The sequence below is a fragment of the Lithobates pipiens genome, unplaced genomic scaffold (assembly GCF_037356315.1).
Source record: "Lithobates pipiens isolate NorthernLeopardFrog02 unplaced genomic scaffold, aLitPip1_a1.2 Scaffold_30, whole genome shotgun sequence".
Classification (NCBI taxonomy): domain Eukaryota; kingdom Metazoa; phylum Chordata; class Amphibia; order Anura; family Ranidae; genus Lithobates; species Lithobates pipiens.
This window is the reverse complement of record NW_027507791.1, coordinates 84864919-84885638: the sequence shown is the minus strand read 5'-3', so window position 1 is coordinate 84885638 and position 20720 is coordinate 84864919. Positions and strand designations below refer to the sequence as shown.

The window sequence follows — 20720 nt, the reverse complement described above, 5'->3', positions numbered from 1 at the left end:
TTTTGTTCACAGATCGCACTATGAACTCGCACAGGAATCAGATCGCATAGGTGAGAACACCCATGCGATCAGATTTTAGTGCAGGAAAAAACAACTCTGCAGCACTATTTTATGTGCGAATCTAATGTGAGTTCACCCATACAACTATATGGGTGAACTTGCATTGCTCAGAGATCGCATTGGATCGGCATCCGCAGTCTGGGTCCAAATCACATGCGACCTCTGAGATCGCAGCAGTGTGAACCCAGGCTCAAACTGACATCAAATCCCCCTCTCCACGCTACAAAAAATGTTGCTTTTCTATAGCTGTGCTAGTTAGAGACATTTCCTTTTCGCTTCCCGTACTATTGACAACAACAGTACGGAAATTAAGGTGAATCCCAGTCTAAAGCAGGGTAATACATCATGAGTTATATGTTTAAAAAAAAAAAAAAACACACACACACACAATGTGGATACAAGGATCGTCCCTGCTGCGCCAGAGTGTACAGATCAGCCCTGCACTCATTTGCCGTATGCGCTAATTGAACGCTAGTCTTCCAGCAGGAGCATCCTGACAAATCTGCTGATTTAACACTACCCTCTCCACAGACTGACAATGCTGCTGCCTAACTGTGTTCGCTTTACTACTTCATGCACAATGCAGACACCCTAAAGCCCCATACATACTATCAGAATTTCTGCTGATTTTTGTTTTCAGATTTACCAAAACCAAGTAGTGCAAGGGCCTGCCTGATTGTATACACATTGAAACTCCTAAGGTTTGACCTCATATTATATGGTTTTGATAAATCTGAAGGAAAAAAAATCAGCAGAAAATCTGATAGTGTGTATGAGGCTTCAGACAGGAAGTGTGTTATTGGCTGGGTGAAATAAAAGGGGGAGAAAAGCAAAAAACAAATGCAGCCACCACATTCCAAGGAAAGGTAAGTGGCAATAAACTACATTTTTCTTTTTGGGTTTAATACTGCTCTAAAAAAATCTAAAACATTGTTTTAAAAAAAGGTTTAATCTCTAAAGTAGAATTAAATTGACTCAAAACCTTAATAGATTCCCCCTAAATCGAATACATAGGTCCAACTGCAACTGGTCCTATTTAAAGTGGAGTTCCACCCACCCCCCAGCAAAAAAGTTAAAGTCGGCAGCTACACATACTGTAGCTGCTGACTTTTAATATTAGGACACTTACCTGTCCTGGAAGCCAGCGATATTGGCACCCCAGACGATATTTCCATCGGCTCTCCGGTGCGGCCACTGCCAGTAAGGGAAACTGGCAGTGAAACCTTGTGGCTCCACAGCCAGTTCCTAATGTGTGCTGTGCTTTCTGAATGGGCCAGCAGCAGGGGAAGGATGAGGGGGACCGAACTTCCGAATGATTAAGCTGCAGCGCGATAACCCGGAAGTGGGGATGAGTACCTGTCTAAACAGCAGATAAGCGGAGCTTTTGGTGGAACTCCGCTTTAAGGACTTGCTTTTAGATTTCCTTCAGCAGCCTACTCACCTTTATTCCACTTCCCCACCACTCCAAATATCTATTGGGAGGGAAAGAAAATACTGGTACTTTCAGGTATAGAGAAGCATGGACTCAATCCATGTGACAGTGCTGGTGCTTTGTGATTGGCACAGAGATGTCACATGTGGACAGGTAGATTGCCCAACCCTGGGTAAACTAACGGGCTTGTTTCAGACATTATACAAGTTCAATGTAATGCAAATACAAACCAAACAACACAAATCTAATCTATTCCAGCTTACCAGTCCTTGCGTGTGGTGGCTGCATTTGTTTACTTTTTAAATTTTTTTCCCCCTTTCTTTTACTGTTACTAAATTAAAGCAAAGAATGAATCTACATCCGAGTTACTAGGGTCTTCATATAAAAAAGCATAGTGTAAACTGCAGAATGTTTTATTTTATAACACATTGGTCTCTAAGTCAAGGGCTAGGTGTGGTGGTTTCCATTACAGAAATAATGTCATTGCTCCTCTATCATTTACTTAAAGCCTATGGCAAAGTACTGACTTTTCTTAGATGTGAAATACCGTATTTTCTAAGAGCCCTTTAGACTTGTTATACTAGAGAGGAAAGAAATCTAATAGGATAGATGAACTGTCTGTATATGCAGTTGAAAGACAAGCCAGCAGAAATACAGAGGCCAACTGAATAATTAAAAAACACCAGAGGTCTAGTGACTGAAACACATGATCTATTGAAAGTCAAACCATACAGCTGTGGGCTGGGGGTCAGGAGAGAAGGAACCCACAGGCAGAGATATGGATCAAAAGAATGACTGTTCTTATGAAAATTTCAGCAGGAATGACTGGCCTGAATTCCATTCACTCTGCTCGGGGTTTGAGCCAGCGAATGCATTTATAATATATGCAAATTCATTGTAAAACAAAAACAGAATGCAAGAATAGTGAATATCATGACTTCGAGGCCTGGGAAACCGCACTGCTAACAATACAGAATGAGGTTATGCACGTCCCCATCAACAATACACAGAAGTCCATCAGCTTGAAAGGCGAACCAATATTCAGTGGTCTCTCATATCACTTGAATTACAGCCTATTATATGTCCTTTCTTCCCATAGGGGGTTATTTACGAAAGGCAAATCCACTTTGCACTGCAAGTGCACTTGGAAATGCAATCGTTCTAAATCTAAGGGGTAGATCTGAAATGAGTGGAAGCTCTGCTGATTCTATCATCCAATCATGTGCAAGCTAAACTACAGTTTTTTTTAATTTTCCTTGCATGTCCCCCTCGAATCTACAGTGACTTTACTTCCAAGTGCACTTGCAGTGCAAAGTGGATTTTCCTTTAGTAAATAAACCCCATCGTTTCTCATTTTGTCTTTTACAGCTTTTTGCTCTCATTTATTAATTCCACTCCAGGAATCTATTGCTCAACCCAACATGCAAGTACAATGTATTTGTAACTGGAATAATAAACTTAATAAAGCAAAATAGCAATAAAGAAACAAACATTAAAAGTTACCAAATCTGTCTTTAATCCCAATATTCTACAAATAGGAGAACCAAGACAAGAGTTCCTGAATGCAAAGAAGCAGCACGGGGTGTTGCCTACATTGCCAACCCCGCAACCAGTGTAATCCTTCCTGCCCCCCATTTTGTCAGAAATTACAAACCACCATAAACTTATACCGGTCCCTCATAATTCAAACATTCCTGCTATAATGGACCATAGGAATTCCTTCCCCTGTGTCTAATCCTTGATGAGACATTTGTGGAGTCATGATGGACATGTCTTCTCACTTACTACCCAATCTGATGTGGGTCAAACAGAGCAGGAAGCAAAAATTAAGTAAAATAAAAAAGAAATCCGTTGAATAGGGACACCTATTAAAGCCTGACAGATGTTTTAATCCCCCCCCCCCCCCACGGTTGAGTTTAGAATCAGCACAGAGTGTCAGAAGATATTGAGACTAGGGTACACTTTCACATCATACAACTGGATACTTATAATTTAGGAGCACCCATACAGCTCCCTCTGCATACATAGGCACAGACTCCTGAATAAGCGCCACTGAAAGGTCAGATCACCCAAAACATGTATTGTAGTTTTCAGTAGATTTTTGGTTGCTTCCACTACCTAACAGCTTCCTATATATCTGGGGACGTAACTGGTTCATTATCTGTTCCAGGGTTTGCACACCTGTACCAGTATGAGAGTGCCCAACTTTTACATTTAATTATATTTTTTTTCCTTCCAGTAATTCTAGAACACGGAGACCAACAGGAGAAGCAGGAACATGAAAAAGTAAGCAGGAACATCAAAAGCTCCCAAATAGTTAGGCGACAGATGTCTGAGCACTCATACAGTATGCGAACATCCATCATTTAAATACATGGGATTTAGGATGTTAAGCAGTTTGAAGCTTCAAGCTACAAAAGCTCAGGTGTGAATGGGGAACTTAGGGGTTATAATAGGGAGATCACTGTTGGAATATCCAAGAACATAGGAAGTAAGGAGCCAACACCTATAAATTAAATACCTTTTTGCTGGATTGATTTTTTTATTGTATGATAAACAAACTTGAACCAAGCAAAATTTCCAGCAGCATAAAACAATGCCTAAAGAAAATCATAATGTTAAAAACAAAGATATGTCTGTTAAATGTATAAATATTTCCATTTGTGCTCACCTGGCTTCAGTGATAGTAGCAATATCTACACCCAGGCAGTGTGGCTTTGGCATAGTGCTAAGAAAGTGTAAATTGCTTGGGTTGAAGATGCGCACCGTTCCATCTGCACAGCCACAGAAAATATAATCCTGGCTCACCAATATGCAGCTGGCTATGGTGGTCTGTTTAGAAAAGGGTCAAGAAATTTAGAAATATAAATGAAACAAACATGTAACAGAAACTGTTAGCATTCACAAATCATGCATGTAGGCTAGATTACCAATGCTGACTAAAATATATGAATCCTGTCTTTTACCTATGGCATTCACAATGAACTATCTACCGCATAGCAAATATTTTGAGCATTACCATTCACATTTAGAAATAACAAACCTGCCACCCTTTTTGAATGTCTGAAACTACAAATTCTGCCATCACAAAATCTGAAAATGTGTCTGCCATTATCTCTCACATTCAGAAAAGTATTTTTAGTGCTCTGTCTGAGCTTGCTTTTAGTCTGCCTCAGCTTCTAGGACTTCAACCCAAAGCCAGGCCACCAATCAAAGCACCACTAGTGAACTGTAAATTATTTTGGGGCACTAAAGATGATTGTTTGGACAAGGGATATAATATAGTGACAACCCCCCCCCCCCCCCTCCATTTTTTTCTTGTCATTAAAACCTGCTGAAATTAATTTTTGGGGCTTTGTACCATGTGATGTGCACAACATGCCTATGACTTTAAAAGTGCAATATAATTTTTATTGTGACACATCTTGAATGTGCATAGGTATTCACCCCCTTCCCCCAAGAGTCAATACTTCGAAGAGTTGTCTTTTGCTACAATAATGTACAGCTGACAGAGGCTGTGTGTTTCCAGGTAAGGGGGATACAGGGTTTGGCCGCATTCAGAAGATTGCGAAGAATGGCTTTCTTGTAAATTTTGGCAGGGATTTTGGAGACATGCAACAAGAAGAAGGCTGGACCTACAGGAATCTTAGTCTGTACATTTTTGAGTAATCTTCCGGTCCTCTTTCCAAAAAGTTAGTTTTGAGCAATACCAGAAAATGAGTAACAACGTCCCACATTCCTGACAGCACCGGCATCAGTCAAAAGCGTTCAGGAAGCATCTGATGAGGAGGAATGGGGTACGGTACCACTGGGAAAAAATCTTGAAGTTCGTTTCCTGCACTTTTGTGAAAATTGAGGATTTTAAGTCAAAGCGGGCTATGTTGTTTTGTTGCACTAATGGAAAAGTTCCACCCAAGTCCGATTCCCATTTTCGCAGAAAGGGCAGCTGGAAGTCCTCCGAGGGTGGCAAAACTGTTCCAGCTCATTCCACTTAGATGGGTTGGTTGAGCAATCTTCATGTAAGCTTTGAATCAGGTGTATTTCTGTAAAACAAACACACATACTGCCCACACTCACCCTGAGTTCCACCCACTTGTCCAGCAATCGACGATCATTGAATTCACATAGAAGGCCAGAAGATGTTATACAGAAAGTACTGCTCGATTTTTTGCCTTTGCCACATGCAACATCTGTGAAGAAGTTGTTCCTGAGCTCACCCAACAAGCCAGAGCGCCCCAACAGTGGAATGGTAGAGTTCACCTGAAATAATAATTATAATTCCAATAAATATGAACGAAATCTTTATATATATATATTTATTCACATACACCTATATGCATAAACACCTTAAAAATTGTATAATATTAATATGAAATATTTTCCCAAAGACACCTCAGATTCCAGGTCAGAGATTACGATTATGAAAAAGGTACAAGGTTCACTAAACTTGAAACAAGTTACTGCATTGAAAATGGCTATAAAATTTAAATATTTATTCTCAAAGATAGGTAACCGTAGTCAAGATTTTCTATTGATCCTTTAAGATGATGGGCTGACTTGTCCAATAAATAAACTTTAATTGCCAAAGAGGGCATTTTTAAGTTTGACTGTAGAACAAACAAAAAAAAAAAAAAAAATTAATTTCAGCTGCCTATATCTTTGGATCAGCTAATCACTTCCTGCCCTCATCTATACGTATCATACAACTTAAACTTATAGTAAAGAATCTAATCCAAGAACACAGTCTCATGTAACATCCAGTACTTTAGCAGTGCTCTCGTCAGTCATTAATCGTGACCAGCATTCATATGTTATGATCATATGAGAAATTAAATGGATGACACTGGTGAATGAAAGTTCCGAAGGCAGGTGTTGATCCTAGTAGATGTTAATCTGTGTGCACCATACACCAAGCTCCACATTGCGCGTTTCAAACTCACCAGAAATCAATATAACACCCCACCCTTAAGAAACGCAAAGGGATGGCATCCAAAGAACAGGCAAGGTTTAGAGCTGCAAATCACTCCATGAGTAATGGAACATAGGAAGAAAAACTCCACATAGCGTGATCCTGTTTTAGCATTTATTGCAACCCCAACCTCCTTAATATTGCACTTACCATCATTAAAACAACACTAAGCATATAAAATAGAAAGCGTTTTCACCAATTTGTGGAAATGAGGGCAAACCAATATCGGTTAAATCAGCAGACTCTTGTCTCTTCCTGGTGGTGACATGCAAACGTCATTTCCGGTTGCTGTAAGGTCACGCTCCGATGCACGTCGTCATTACGACTTCGTCTGAGTGTGTGACCTTACGGCGCAGTGTCCCGGTATTTGACTGCTTTCCACCCAGCCCATTAACCCCGCGTGTAGCAAACCGCTCCAATCACTCGTGCACAATAGCAGCGGAATCAACACATACAGGTTAACAAAATGGAGCCAAGTAAAAAAGGCCTTCAGATATATACTAGCAATCAATGCATTTTGTATAAATAATCTAAAGATCTGTAAACATGATTAAAAGTATACACATCCTGTGGTGGGACTCCTGGGGACTTCATCCATATTTTCTGGACCTGCACGGCAATCGTCAGGTACTGGAGGGAGATATTAGACTTTATCACACAAATCACCTCTGTGCCAATACAACCATCAAAGTCAATCTTCATGCCAGGCCTGATAGAACAACTAATTCCTACGGTGGCAGGACGCACGCTGGTGGGATTGCTCCTGTTCTATGCCCGCAAAGCCATAGCACTTAGCTGGCGCAAACCAACCCCCCTCCTCTCTCCCTGTGGAAGCAACTAATTAACAATAACCTACCTCTTTATAAAGACACCTACGGCAACAGAGGTTGCCCCAACAAATAGGACAAGGTCTGGTCTAAATGGCTGGCAGATCCCTCCACTGCTTCAGAGGCCTCCTAGTAGATTCTGATTACAAAATAGCTCCCAAGCAGGTGTCGAGTGCACACAATAAATCTAAAATGTGTTACTATATCATATACAACTGTAAATAGCCCTATCTCGTGACCCAGTGAACTGTGCCAATGTAACTATAATTATATTCTATATCTCATGCCTGATGTCTATGACTGATAATGTAATGGAGAGATCCCTGCAAGGATCACATTGACACCGTGTAAGACCAATGTATGTTTAAGTGTTTTTTTTTTTGTTTGTTTTTTAAAGAAACCAAAAACAAAGTATACACATCCTTATCTTTTCAATTCATAACGTAGACCCTATCAGATAACAATCCTATAATTAATGAATCAGTCATACTCAAATTTATACATTGCTACAACTAAAAAAATCTACAATTTAAAAAATAATCCTGTATACTTGGAGCTTTAATACATGTATCACAACCAAAATAGATAATGTCAATAATCACTAATAAAACAATTAATATCAAGTTCTACATTTAACCCTTTAGGTGCAAGTGTATCTGTCAGGTAAATCCAGTGTGTTTCACGTTTAGATAATCCAATCACTATGTTGCAACCTCTTCACATTGGTTTAACCCGATCAACACCCCAAAATTTTAAGCCTGAAGGGTCCTGGTTATGGAAAAGTTTAAAATTTAATGAGACACTGTGGTCCTTTAACCACTTTCAGACCGGACCATTTTGCTGGTAAATGACCAGAGGTCTTTTTACACTTTGGCACTGCGCTGCTTTAACTGGTAATTGCGCGGTCATGCAATGTTGTACCCAAACAAAATTTGCGTCCTTTTCTTCCCACAAATAGAGCTTTCTTTTGATGGTATTTGATTGCCTCTGCGATTTTTATTTTTTGCGATATAAACGTAAAAAGACCGCAAATTTTGAAAAAAAATGATATTTTCTACTTTTTGTTATTAGAAAAATCCAATAAACTCAATTTTAGTCATACATTTAGGACAAAATGTATTCAGCCACATGTCTTTGGTAAAAAAAAAGTCAATAATTGTATATTTATTGGTTTGCGCAAAAGTTGTCACATCTACAAACTAAGGTACGTTTTCTGGAATTTACGCAGCTTTTAGTTTACGACTGCCTATCTCATTTCTTGAGGTGCTAAAATGGCAGGGCAGTACAAAACCCCCCCAAATGACCCCATTTTGGAAAGTAGACCCCCTAAGGAAATTGATAAGAGGCATGTTGAGCCCATTGAATATTTTATTTTTTTGCCTCAAGCGATTGAATAATGACAAAAAAAAAATTTTTTTTTTTTTTTTACACAAAGTTGTCACTAAATGATATATTGCTCACACATGCTATGGGCGTATGTGAAATGACACCCCAAAATAAATTCTGCTGCTTCTCCTGAGTACGGGGATACCACATATGTGGGACTTTTTGGGAGCCTAGCCGCGTACAGGGCCCCGAAAACCAAGCACCGCCTTCAGGCTTTCTAAGGGCGTCAATTTTTGATTTCACGCCTCACTACCTATTACAGTTTTGAAGGCCATAAAATGCCAAGATGGCACAAAACCCCCACAAATGACCCCATTTTAGAAAGTAGACACCCCAAGCTATTTGCTGAGAGGCATGTTGAGTCCATGGAATATTTTATATTTTGCCACAAGTTGCGGGAAAATTACAAACTTTTTTTTTTTTTTTTTTTTTTTCACAAAGTTGTCACTAAATGATATATTGCTCATGCATGCCATGGGCATATGTGAAATGACACCCCAAAATAAATTCTGCTGCTTCTCCTGAGTACGGGGATACCACATATGTGGGACTTTTTGGGAGCCTAGCCGCGTACGGGGCCCCGAAAACCAAGCACCGCCTTCAGGCTTTCTAAGGGCGTAATTTTTTGAGTTCACTTCTCACTACCTATTACAGTTTTGAAGGCCATAAAATGCCAAGATGGCACAAAACCCCCACAAATGACCCCATTTTAGAAAGTAGACACCCCAAGCTATTTGCTGAGAGGCATGTTGAGTCCATGGAATATTTTATATTTTGCCACAAGTTGCGGGAAAATTACAAACTTTTTTTTTTTTTCACAAAGTTGTCACTAAATGATATATTGCTCACGCATGCCATGGGCATATGTGAAATGACACCCCAAAATAAATTCTGCTGCTTCTCCTGAGTACGGGGATACCACATATGTGGGACTTTTTGGGAGCCTAGCCGCGTACGGGGCCCCAAAAACCAAGCACCGCCTTCAGGCTTTCTAAGGGCGTTACAGTTTTGAAGGCCATAAAATGCCAAGATGGCACAAACCCCCCCCCCCCAAATGACCCCATTTTAGAAAGTAGACACCCCTAAATTTAGGGGTACACTAGTGAGACTAGGTAATAAATGGCGGGTGCCCTGAAACTATAAAAAAATAACTAACCAACCAGCGTCACCTGTAACAGTTATATGGTGATCACTGGTGAAAGGGTTAACTAGGGGGCAATCAGGGGGCTTTATGCGGTAGTATATGGGGGTCCCTGGCGCTATAAAAAGCTGCGGCGAACCTAAATACCTACCTGCCTAACTAGCGTCACCTGTGACACTAATACAGCGATCAGAAAAACGATCGCTTATTAGGCTGGGTTCACACTGGAGCGATGCGGGAACGCCACGAATGCGCGGCGGGTTCCCGCATCGCATGCCTCCCGGCGGCAGTTCACACTGCCCTATGCGAACTGCTGGGAGTGTCAGTGAAATGTTAATGACACCCCCAGATCAGTTCGCATATCGCAGTGCGATCTGCAAACTTGGATCGCATGGTGTGAACACCCATGCGATCCGATTCTGCTGCGGACCAAAAAAAGGGTCCCGTGCGAGTTTGCGGCGGGTGCGACACGAATTCAGCCATACTATCTGTATAGCTGAACTCGAATCGCACAGAGATCGGATGTGATTTGCACTGCAGTGCGGTGCGAATCACATCCGTTCTCATAAACCGCTGCAATGTGAACCCAGCCTTAGTGACACTGGCGACGGGGGGTGATCACGGGGTTAAACCTTTATTGGGGGGGTTAGGGGGGTACCTTAGAACTAAAGGGGGCTAACCCTAACTGCCCTAACAGTTATTAGTCACAAATGACACCTGCCGGGTGATCAGGGGGTTAAACCTTTATTAGGTAATAAATGGCGGGTGCCCTGAAACTATAAAAAAATAACTAACCAACCAGCGTCACCTGTAACAGTTATATGGTGATCACTGGTGAAAGGGTTAACTAGGGGGCAATCAGGGGGCTTTATGCGGTAGTATATGGGGGTCCCTAGCGCTATAAAAAGCTGCGGCGAACCTAAATACCTACCTGCCTAACTAGCGTCACCTGTGACACTAATACGGCGATCAGAAAAATGATCGCTTATTAGGCTGGGTTCACACTGGAGCGATGCGGAAACGCCGCGAATCCGCGGCGGGTTCCCGCATCGCATGCCTCCCGGCGGCAGTTCACACTGCCCTATGCGAACTGCTGGGAGTGTCAGTGAAATGTTACTGACACCCCCAGATCAGTTCGCATATCGCAGTGCGATCTGCAAACTCGGATCGCATGGTGTGAACACCCATGCGATCCGATTCTGCTGCGGGCCAAAAAAAGGGTCCCGTGCGAATTTGCGGCGGGTGCGGCGGGTGTGGCGGGTGCGGCGGGTGCGGCGAATGGCTGAACTCGAATCGCACAGAGATCGGATGTGATTTGCACTGCAGTGCGGTGCGAATCACATTCGTTCTCATAAACCGCTGCAATGTGAACCCAGCCTTAGTGACACTGGCGACGGGGGGTGATCACGGGGTTAAACCTTTATTGGGGGGGTTAGGGGGGTACATTAGAACTAAAGGGGGCTAACCCTAACTGCCCTAACAGTTATTACAGTCACAAATGACACCAATGCAAAAAAAAAAAAAAAAAAAAAAAAATGACATTGGTGTCACTGTGACTGGGGGGCAGGGGTAATTGGGGGGGTGATCGGGGGGTAAAGGGGGGGTGTGAGTGTGCCTGGCATGTTCTACTGTGTGTGGGATGTGTTGGTGCAACTCACTGATCCGCTCTCCTCCGTGTCGGAACGAAAAATACCGACACGGAGGAGAGAATACATCACTTCCTCTCCTGTGTTTACATTACAGGAGAGGAAGTGATGTCACCGGGGATTTCCATTCGTCGGGAGCGATCGCGAGGGGGTGGCCATGAATGAATGGCCGTCCCCTCGTCCGGGATCGCTCCCGAACGAAAACCGACCGCCGCAGGCACCGGGCGGGGGCCCGATCGGGCCCCCGACCCGCGGGAGGCAAAGGACGTACATATATGTGCTTATGCCTGCCCGTGCCATTCTGATGACGTACATCGGCGTGAGGCGGTCGGCAAGTGGTTAAACCCAATTTAATATTCTGGATATGCTCCGCAATCCGAATTCTCACAAGGGCATTCTAAGGCGTACTACAGGACTAGTATCGCATGTAATATAATCCCCAAGCAGAAGTGAACCTCTCTTTGTCATGGCAAATCCTCTGCATGCCTTACACTTCCTACATGCAAAGAACCCATCCCTATCCAAAAGGATGAGGGTCTGGGGGTGGATCCAATACTTTTGTTTAACACCTTATCCCTAAAACTAGGGGCCTTTCTGTATATTATTTTAGGGGTAGCTGGGAGTACAGATTTAAGTGTTCTATCTAAACATAATAATATATGCCTGTGTGCCCCAAAAATCGCTTCCACTTCTTTATATTTTGAGTAAAAACCTGAAATGAAACCCCACTCATGACTTTCATTGTTCCTATGGGGGCCTACATCACTCAAACTGGTTTTCTCAAGGATGTACCAATACGTCATCTACCACTTTTATCCAAATACTGCGGATTGCATCCTATATCCACAAATCACTATCAGTCACTAGTGGTGGAAGTGTTTCTTTTTACTCTCATAATTTGGCCTTTGAGGATATTTCTTAACCAAAGGGGATGATGTCCACCATTTAAAGGAAGGTAGCCTACAACTCTCATTTAGCGGTGCTAGCTGCACGATTGGATATTTATATCTCTCTAGAGGTAACAGCTTCGGCAGATGGGATCCTATGTGATCCGGGGTTATTAGATAAGGCACCTATTTCGCTGCCGCCAGCATGTCTGCGGAACTGACCGGTGCGTTAGCCCATTGTGCATTGTGCTTGATGTAATACTTTGCTGCATTAATGAGACTTTTGTTTGTATTGTACTGAAAACCTTTAATAAAAATATTGAAATATAAAGGAAGGTAGCCATTACGGTCGATGGGCTGGAAATACACCTTAGGCCGCGTACACACGGGCGGATTGTATGGCCTACTTAGTCCGTCATACAATCCGACGGACAGTCCGTCATACTTTCGAATGAACGGACTTGACCACACACGGATAGCCAAACAGTCCGTTGAAAGCTTGCGCGATGACGTATACAGCACGTACGATGGGACTAGAAATAGGAAGTCCAATACACAGCAATGCAACCTTCCGCCGTGTAAATCCTTTCTGAGCATGCGCCATTCTTAGTCCGTCGAACTAGCCTACTCACGAGCGGATTGTCCGCTGAAACCAAAGTATGACGGACAATATTACGGAAATTACGAAATACTTAGTACGCCAGACTGCACGCTGAAAAAGTCCGCTGAAGCCCACACACGAGCGGACTGTCCGCTGAAATGTGTTTCGGCGGACTAAGTAGGCCATACAATCCGCCCGTGTGTACGCGGCTTTAGTCTCTAATAATCTATCATCATGTCTGTACACACTTACATCCAAGAAATAAGTTGATCTGATCTTTACTCCACTGACTTGATAATTTGATGTTATTCTTATTATTATTCAAATATTCCATGAATTCACTGAGCGATGATTCTGATCCTGCCCATATGAAGAACACATCATCAATGAACCATCTGTAAAACATCAGTTCATCTCTCATCCTTCCGAAAACAAAATTGGTCTTCCCAATCTCCCATAAAGAGGTTTGTAATACTGGGCGTAAATTTCACGCCCATAGCAACTATCCAGCTGTAGCTGTAAGTTGTCAATCTTATTTTCCAAATTCGCAATTTTTTTGTTTTTCCTTAATATGAGCTCCTGTAACTTCATGGGGCAATATGTTGTTCAATTCCTCCAGAATAGCATTTTGGAAAGGGCCCATCTTAAAAATACTAAGGAATTTTTACAATTTTTACAGAGAGTAGAATTAACAGGCAGAGGTAAAGTATATTTAGTTACAGCAGATGTATCATCACTGTACAAAGTATTATAACATGATGATGCTTTGCTGTCCCTTAATTGGGCTTTAAGCAAAAGAGATGATCTACCCCATATTCAGAAAGTATTTTTGCAAAATGAACTTGATTTTTTCCTTTCCTATAATTTTTTGGTTCAACGACCAAGAGACGAGTTGCTATGGGCATAAAATTTGCGCCACGATTGCAAACCTCTTTATGGGAGATTGGGAAGACCAACAGTGGAGTAATGATCAGATTGACTTCTAGAATGCAAATGTGTACAGACATGATCATAGATTAGAGACTAAGGTGTATTTCAAGCCCACCGACCATAATCGCTACCTTCCTTTAACCACTTCCCTACCGGGCCATAGCAAAAATGGCGTCTTTGACTTTGTGAGGGGATATCTGAATGATGTCTGCAGATAGAGGTATCATTCAGATATCATTATTTCCAGCCGGCACTCTGTGCACCATAAGAACGATCATAGAGGCAGTTCCAGTTCCTGTCACTAAAAGCGACGCTTTATCACCAACGCCGGCATTTTTTCTCATATGATCATAACATACAGTATGAATGCTGGTCACGGTTAGTGACTGACAAGAGCGCTGCTAAAGTACTGGATGTTACACAAGACTGTATTGTTGAATGAGATTCTTTACTATAGGTTTATAAGTTTTTTGCATATCATACGACTTATAAGACTTTGTGGACATATAGGGATTATAGAGATTTGAAAGACAAAAATAATGTATTTTCAGTATTTTACACTTTAAAGCACTAACTGTAAATACTTTCAATAGTCAATTAGAATAATTTAATCAACCACACAGCCACTTACATATGCACAGAATGAACAACAGCAAGGAATCACTGTACTAATTTATTTTACAATTTCCATCTGTACTAACATCAACAGGCTCTTAACAAATATTAAGAAAATGCTATAAAGCCCTGTTATGTATTTTGAGAAAATAATTTCATCAGTACTCGCTGTTTAGCCAGAAGTGATCACACCCTGAAAGTTTCCTACATCGGCTGGCATGAATAAGCTGGCAAGAGGAAGACCATGAAATCACACAGCTCCTGTGCCAGCTCCTGTGCCAGCTTAGAATGCAAAGAAATAAACACAAGGCAGGCTACAATAAAGTGTCTGTAGTCTGAGCTTCTACATCTTCTGTGTTATTCTAAAATAAACACACATATTAGTAGTGGTCTTCAGCAGCATGGAGGAGCATGTGAAGTTGCTTTCATAGTTCTTGTGTTAAAAGCAGCTAAATGGACCATTGATGCTCCCAGGAAACCCCAGTTGTAGCAGACACTCAGACACTGCTATATTCCTGTCACTAAAAGCATCACTGAAACTTTCCACATGTGGGTGGGAACTGCTATTAAAACAAGTGAGAATAAAACAAAGAAGCAAGCTGTGGAAGAAACTAGTGTCTAACGGAGAGTGATTCTCAATTTGTTATAAATGAACCTCAGAGTTGTAAACTGAAGCAGGTAAGACTTTTCTGGTGGCATTTAAGCTAGGTCCTGCCCCCCCGAGTCTTTATTGGTGCCTTCATGTGACAGGTCAGCGTTTTAGCATCTGGAAGGCAGGAGTGGATGAAGCAAAAGTTTAATATTGAAATTTGCTTTAAAAAAAAAAATCAAACTATCTAGACCCCTAAAAGCTTGCCACACATTGATCAAAATTCAGATGATCTATCAGGTCCTGGCTAAATGTTATTTAGTGTGTGGGCTAACCCAACAAAGGCAGATTAAAGTGAAACTAAAGGCTCACTTTTTTTTTTTTTTTTAAATAGTAAACATGTCATACTTACCTGCTTTGTGCAATAGTTTTGCACAGAGAAGCCCGGATCCTCCTCTTCTCAGGTTCCTCACTGGCTGTCTGGGCTCCTCCCACCTGCCGAGTGCACACTCCCGGTCCCTACTCTCGGTCCTACCATAAGATACACAGAGCAGGGCTTGGCCTCGCCCCTCCTCACTGACTGTGATTGACAGCAGCGAGCGTTAATGGCTTCCGCTGCTGTCTGAACCAATGAAGCAGCAGAAAGACGATACAGCAGCTGCTCTTGTGCACATCGCTGGATCAAGATTGGGCTCAGGTAAGTATTGGGGGGGGGGGGGGGAGCTGCATAATGAACGCATAAAAGGTAAAACCCTTCAGCCTTTACAACTACTTCAACATTTTATTTATTTCTGTTGAAGGTATGTGATGCTGAATATTCTAGTGATCTGTGGCTGCAGCCTCTGATAGGTTTATTCTGACAGCTGCTGTCAGAATATATCTTAGCGGGGGCATTCATCGGCCCATCTTGTTTGTGAGGATAGAGGAGTCTTAGTTTTGGTTTTCAATCAACCCTCTGCATTAAAAAAAAAAAAAAAAAAAAAAAAAAAAGAAGTATATAGCAAGCTTAAGTCTGCTCATCGATTTAGCAAGTAGTTCTCACAGAATATTACTTCTATTTAGGCAGTTTATCATATGAGCTGTGTGAACTGCTTATATTTAGTTAATTGAGGTTGTTTGAGGTATGTATGCACATATGAACATGTAAATTAGTAAAACAATGGATATTGTGTTCCTCCTTCTAATGAGGTCAAAAACAGATAAACTTTGAGAAAGCTGTTCTGAAACAGAGCTCCATTCACTCTATAGTAATCCATCCAGTCCTATACCCCTCAACTCACCTTTGATGACTTTGCTTCATCCAGATACCAGAATTTGACATGTCTGTTTCCAGCAGTAACAAAGTAGCTGCTATCCTCCGAGAATGACACAGCCGTTACTTTACTAGAGACCTTGTTGGCTGCCACCACCACATTTTTCTGGAGAACACAAAGTCAGACATTGTATAAAGATAAATGCATTTTAAAAGTTTTGAACAGACAATGTCAAACAATGGTCATGAAAGAATGTTCTATATTTTTTTTATTTATTCCAGGTATTTATATAGTGCCTGCCCTCAAAGAGCTTACATGTGTACAAAACACCAATCAGATATTCACATGCGATCACGTTTTATATAGACTCCCAACCCTACAATAGCTATGTTTTAGTCATACAGGCGAATATACAAAACTCAGAGAAGATATGCATAGTGTTTCATAATATCATATGTCAGGTAACATCTCAACTGTCATTTATGTAAGTGTAAAGCCTCATACACACGGTCGGACTTTGTACAAACTTTTCCATGGACTTTTGTACAAAGGGCGTGGTCCACAAGTTTGTATTGCATACACACGGTCGGACTTTTTGACAACAAACACGAACGTAATGACGTCACAACGTACTGACGCCGCTTTAAAAGAGGACGTTTAATGACTCCAGCGCCACCTTTGGTGAACTTCTGTATTGTAGTCTGATCTTTTGCATTGGTTCTGAGCATGGCGTGTTTGTACCTTGTACAAAAGTCCGATGCTTTTGTGTACACACGGTCGGACTTTGCTCCATCGGACTTTTGTTGCCAGAAAGTTTGTCCGTTCGCACAGCCAACAAAAGTCCGATGAAAACAGAAAAAGTTTGTCCGATGGAGCGTACACACAGTCGGATGTTGCTCCAAAACAGCTAATTTGCATGTTTGTTGTCAAAAAGTCTGACCGTGTGTACGGGCCTTTAGGCATGGGAAAGCAGTAGCACTACTAAATATAGAAGCCAGAGCATTCCTTAAAGCGTTGTTCCGCCCCAAAAAAATAAAAAAATTAAAAGCCAGCAGCTACACATACAGCAGCTGCTGGCTTTTAATAATAGGACACTTACCTGTCCTGGAGTCCCGGGATGTCGGCATTGCATGCCGCCACCACCACCACTGCAGGAAAGGGAATCCGACAGTGTAACCTTATGGCTTCACACCAGTAACCCTACTGTGCATGGGTGAGGCAAGGCTCCTCTCTCCTACTGGCCTGGGGACAGAGAGAGGAGGAGGGAGCCCCGGGGTCATGTCAAGGGCCGCAGCGCGGATTCCTGGAAGTGGGAACAGGATATCTGTCTTTGATAGGTATCCTGTCCCCCCTCCCCCCGGAAGGTGGCAATTGTGGCACTGGAGGGGGAGAGGAGACAAATGAGCAGAAGTTTCCCTTTTGGGTGGAACTCTGCTTTAACAGCACATAGGTGTGACCACCCATTTATTTTTTTTGTTTCTGTAAGTGTGCACCAACATAGCAACTGGACTAACCATTTAGAGGCCAGCCAGTACTTGTGCCGTTTCTTCAGGGCCCCTGCTGTGACCGGCGGCACCCACACGCATGCGAGGGAGTGACGTAATCAAGGCTCTGGCCAATCACAGCAACGGAGCCTACGAACCCGGAAGGCGCTGACCCAGGGCATCGTCCTAAGGGAAGTATTTCATAATGAGCTAGTATGCAAAGCATATGCCTATGTCTTGCAGGGCTTTTTTTTTGGGGGGGGGGGGGGTTGTGGAGGTTTTTAGAACCACTTTAATGTAAACCCTGGTTACTGATCAAATCAAAGAAGTATCTGGTAATTTCAATCCATGTATGAGCAGTCCATCTATCAATCAACTTGTGTACAACCAGCCCTTTGGGTGTTTTCCTGAACGATCAGTGCCACAGCTATAGCCATCAAAACTGATTATTGTATTCTGGTGGCAAAAAAGACTTCCCGTCATTGGTGGCTAGTGCTCAATATCACAAAGCAACCCCCCCATGCCCCCCGCCGCAGGACAGACATTAAGACGGTCAGTCCAGCTTCACCTGCTCCTTGCTCCAACCTGCACAGGTATTGCTTCTCCTTCTGGTCGAACAGGAAGTGGGCCCTGATTAGCCAGGGGAAGAAGCAGGAAGACGTTCGTGAATATTTATTCACTAATGTCACACAACTCTGCGCCCACCCTTTTTTTAAACAAATTAGAGCCTTAGGCTCTAATAATGCACTTAAAAAACTCCATTGAAATCTTTGCATCCAGTGCCATACATGTAGATTAGGGTCCAGGCACATGGATTAGGGGGACAGCGCCCCCGCTCCCCACTGTCAGAATACAATTCCACAGCAGGAGGATTCCCACATCAAATGGGTTGATGGGGGAAAATCTGATAATATTTTTTCTTCAACCTCCTTGCTGGTTGAACTAAAATAAAAAACAAACACAAAAGGTCAACGTACCGGATGCCCCAAGTACCTCTGTACATCAGGCAGTCTAAACTTATTAATTCTCTCATCTCTCTGCTGATTGAAAATAGACTCAATGCAGTAATGACTGACTGCACATCAGACAACGTGACTTAGACTGCCGAGGCCAGGAACCGTTATTTATGTAAAAAAAAATGTGATCACTTTCTTTGCTCAGAACTAAAACACAATTTTTACAGTGCCGATATCACTACAATGCAGACTTCATGTCAAGTGTATCTAGCGTTAAGCTGACCATAGATGCATCATTTTTTTTTCTGATCAGATGATAGGCTGATGAAACAAAAACTAACTGATTTTACCCAATCACACAAGCAAGGTAGATCAGGGAATCCTTCCTGCTGAGCTATTGTATTCTGACGGCAGGGACTCCTGCATTCTCAGATGAACTGTGAAGCTAATTGGCTGCCTGAAAATTTGCTGAACCAACCGATCTTAGATCCATATGCGCCCAGCTTTTGGTTCAATTTGTATTTTAAGGGCAGTTTCATAGGAAAAATAAAATTATCTAGAATTATGATGAAGACATATTGGCCACATAATCACAATTTTGCAATCAATGCCAACAGCTACTGTATTAGAAAGTGCCACGCCTAAATGTTCATTATTACAGTGTATTTGACAAAATGTGTAGGGCGGAGCCACACTACAAGACATCAACACACTGCCAAAGTGTTCCATGGAAGTGCGATTCGACCATATTTGATATTGTACACACAGCTCTGTGGTGCCAATATTGATAGGAGTGCAATATACATTTATAAACAGTTTTATTGGATTTTACACTATGTGGAGCGTTGGTCTCCTTTCTTCTTTTTAAACATGATGCATTTGGGAATGTGGGTTTGAGAAGTGCTGTACTGTTTGCATCTCTAGCTGGCTGTTCCCAGGTCCGAGCTTGTGTCCTGCCTTCCTAAAAGTGGTTCTAAAGCCTAGACATATTTTACCTTATTGAAACACTTGCATTAAGGTAAAAAAAATGTTTAGGCATTTATTTTGGCCCTTGACCCCAATACATAACAGTCTGCATTCGATCCAGTGCTGTGCATGCCTGCATTTCTTCTCTCCACTCACTTCTGGGTCTCGCTGGCTTTGCTAAGGCACCAGGAGCCATTGGCTCCCCGTTATGCCAATCAAAGCCAGTGAACAAGGGAGCGGGGGGGGGGGGGCAGATTGTGTCTCACTGTCTGTCAATGGATGCAACAGTGGGTGATTGTGGTGATTCTGGTGGAGAGGGATGCACACTCATTTTTTTTCCTGCATGATATCATTTTATGGATTATTTCACAATTTGTGGACTCTATTTTTGATCAATTTTTGTTGTTTATGAAGCACCCACTTTTGATGAATACTTAAGCATGCCACTTTTTGATGCACTAGATTTGTTTGCCATGCCAAATATCCCAGAATGACCTATATAAAGCCCAAATCCTAGGCTCTGTGCCCCTCTGCCAAACATACCTTTATGGCCCTCACTGGAAGTATTTTTTTATTTTTTTGTAATAATATATTTCCATTACCAAAGCATTCATGCCGATTACACAGTATGCAGGGTCCTTCTCGCCAGTTATCTGTGCTGGGGGGTCCTAATTTATGCACAGAGTGGTGCTGATATGCCAACATCGGCGCAGGTCTTTGGGCTATTACTTATCAAGTGCAGGATGCTTTGCTGACACCCCCTTAGAAGGCGAGCCCATGACATCTTGCATCTTTGAATGTCCTCAGTCTTCTATCCAGTGACATAAGTGGCATCACTTAAGACTGGAAGACTCAGGACAACTTGTGGCAGAGAAGAGGTACTGTGGATGACAGTTGCAGATTAAATACAAGCATTGCAACTTGAGCTCCGTTTTTTTTTTCTGCATGGGATGGGTGTATTTATAAATGTTTCAAAAC

At 42.1% G+C, this 20720-nt stretch overlaps 1 protein-coding gene across 4 annotated transcripts in view; it reads right to left on the bottom strand.

The window, feature by feature from the left end:
• MAPKBP1 (mitogen-activated protein kinase binding protein 1) overlaps positions 1-20720 on the bottom strand; it is a 253694-nt gene that overhangs the window by 62103 nt on the left and 170871 nt on the right. For all 4 annotated transcript variants that reach the window (XM_077464526.1, XM_077464529.1, XM_077464528.1 and 1 more), the window contains 3 exons: positions 16364-16501; positions 5570-5752; positions 4164-4324 (listed from right to left, as the gene is read on the bottom strand). In XM_077464526.1, coding sequence (XP_077320652.1) covers positions 4164-4324; positions 5570-5752; positions 16364-16501 — 482 coding nt within the window. The remainder of the gene's footprint in view (positions 1-4163; positions 4325-5569; positions 5753-16363; positions 16502-20720) is intronic.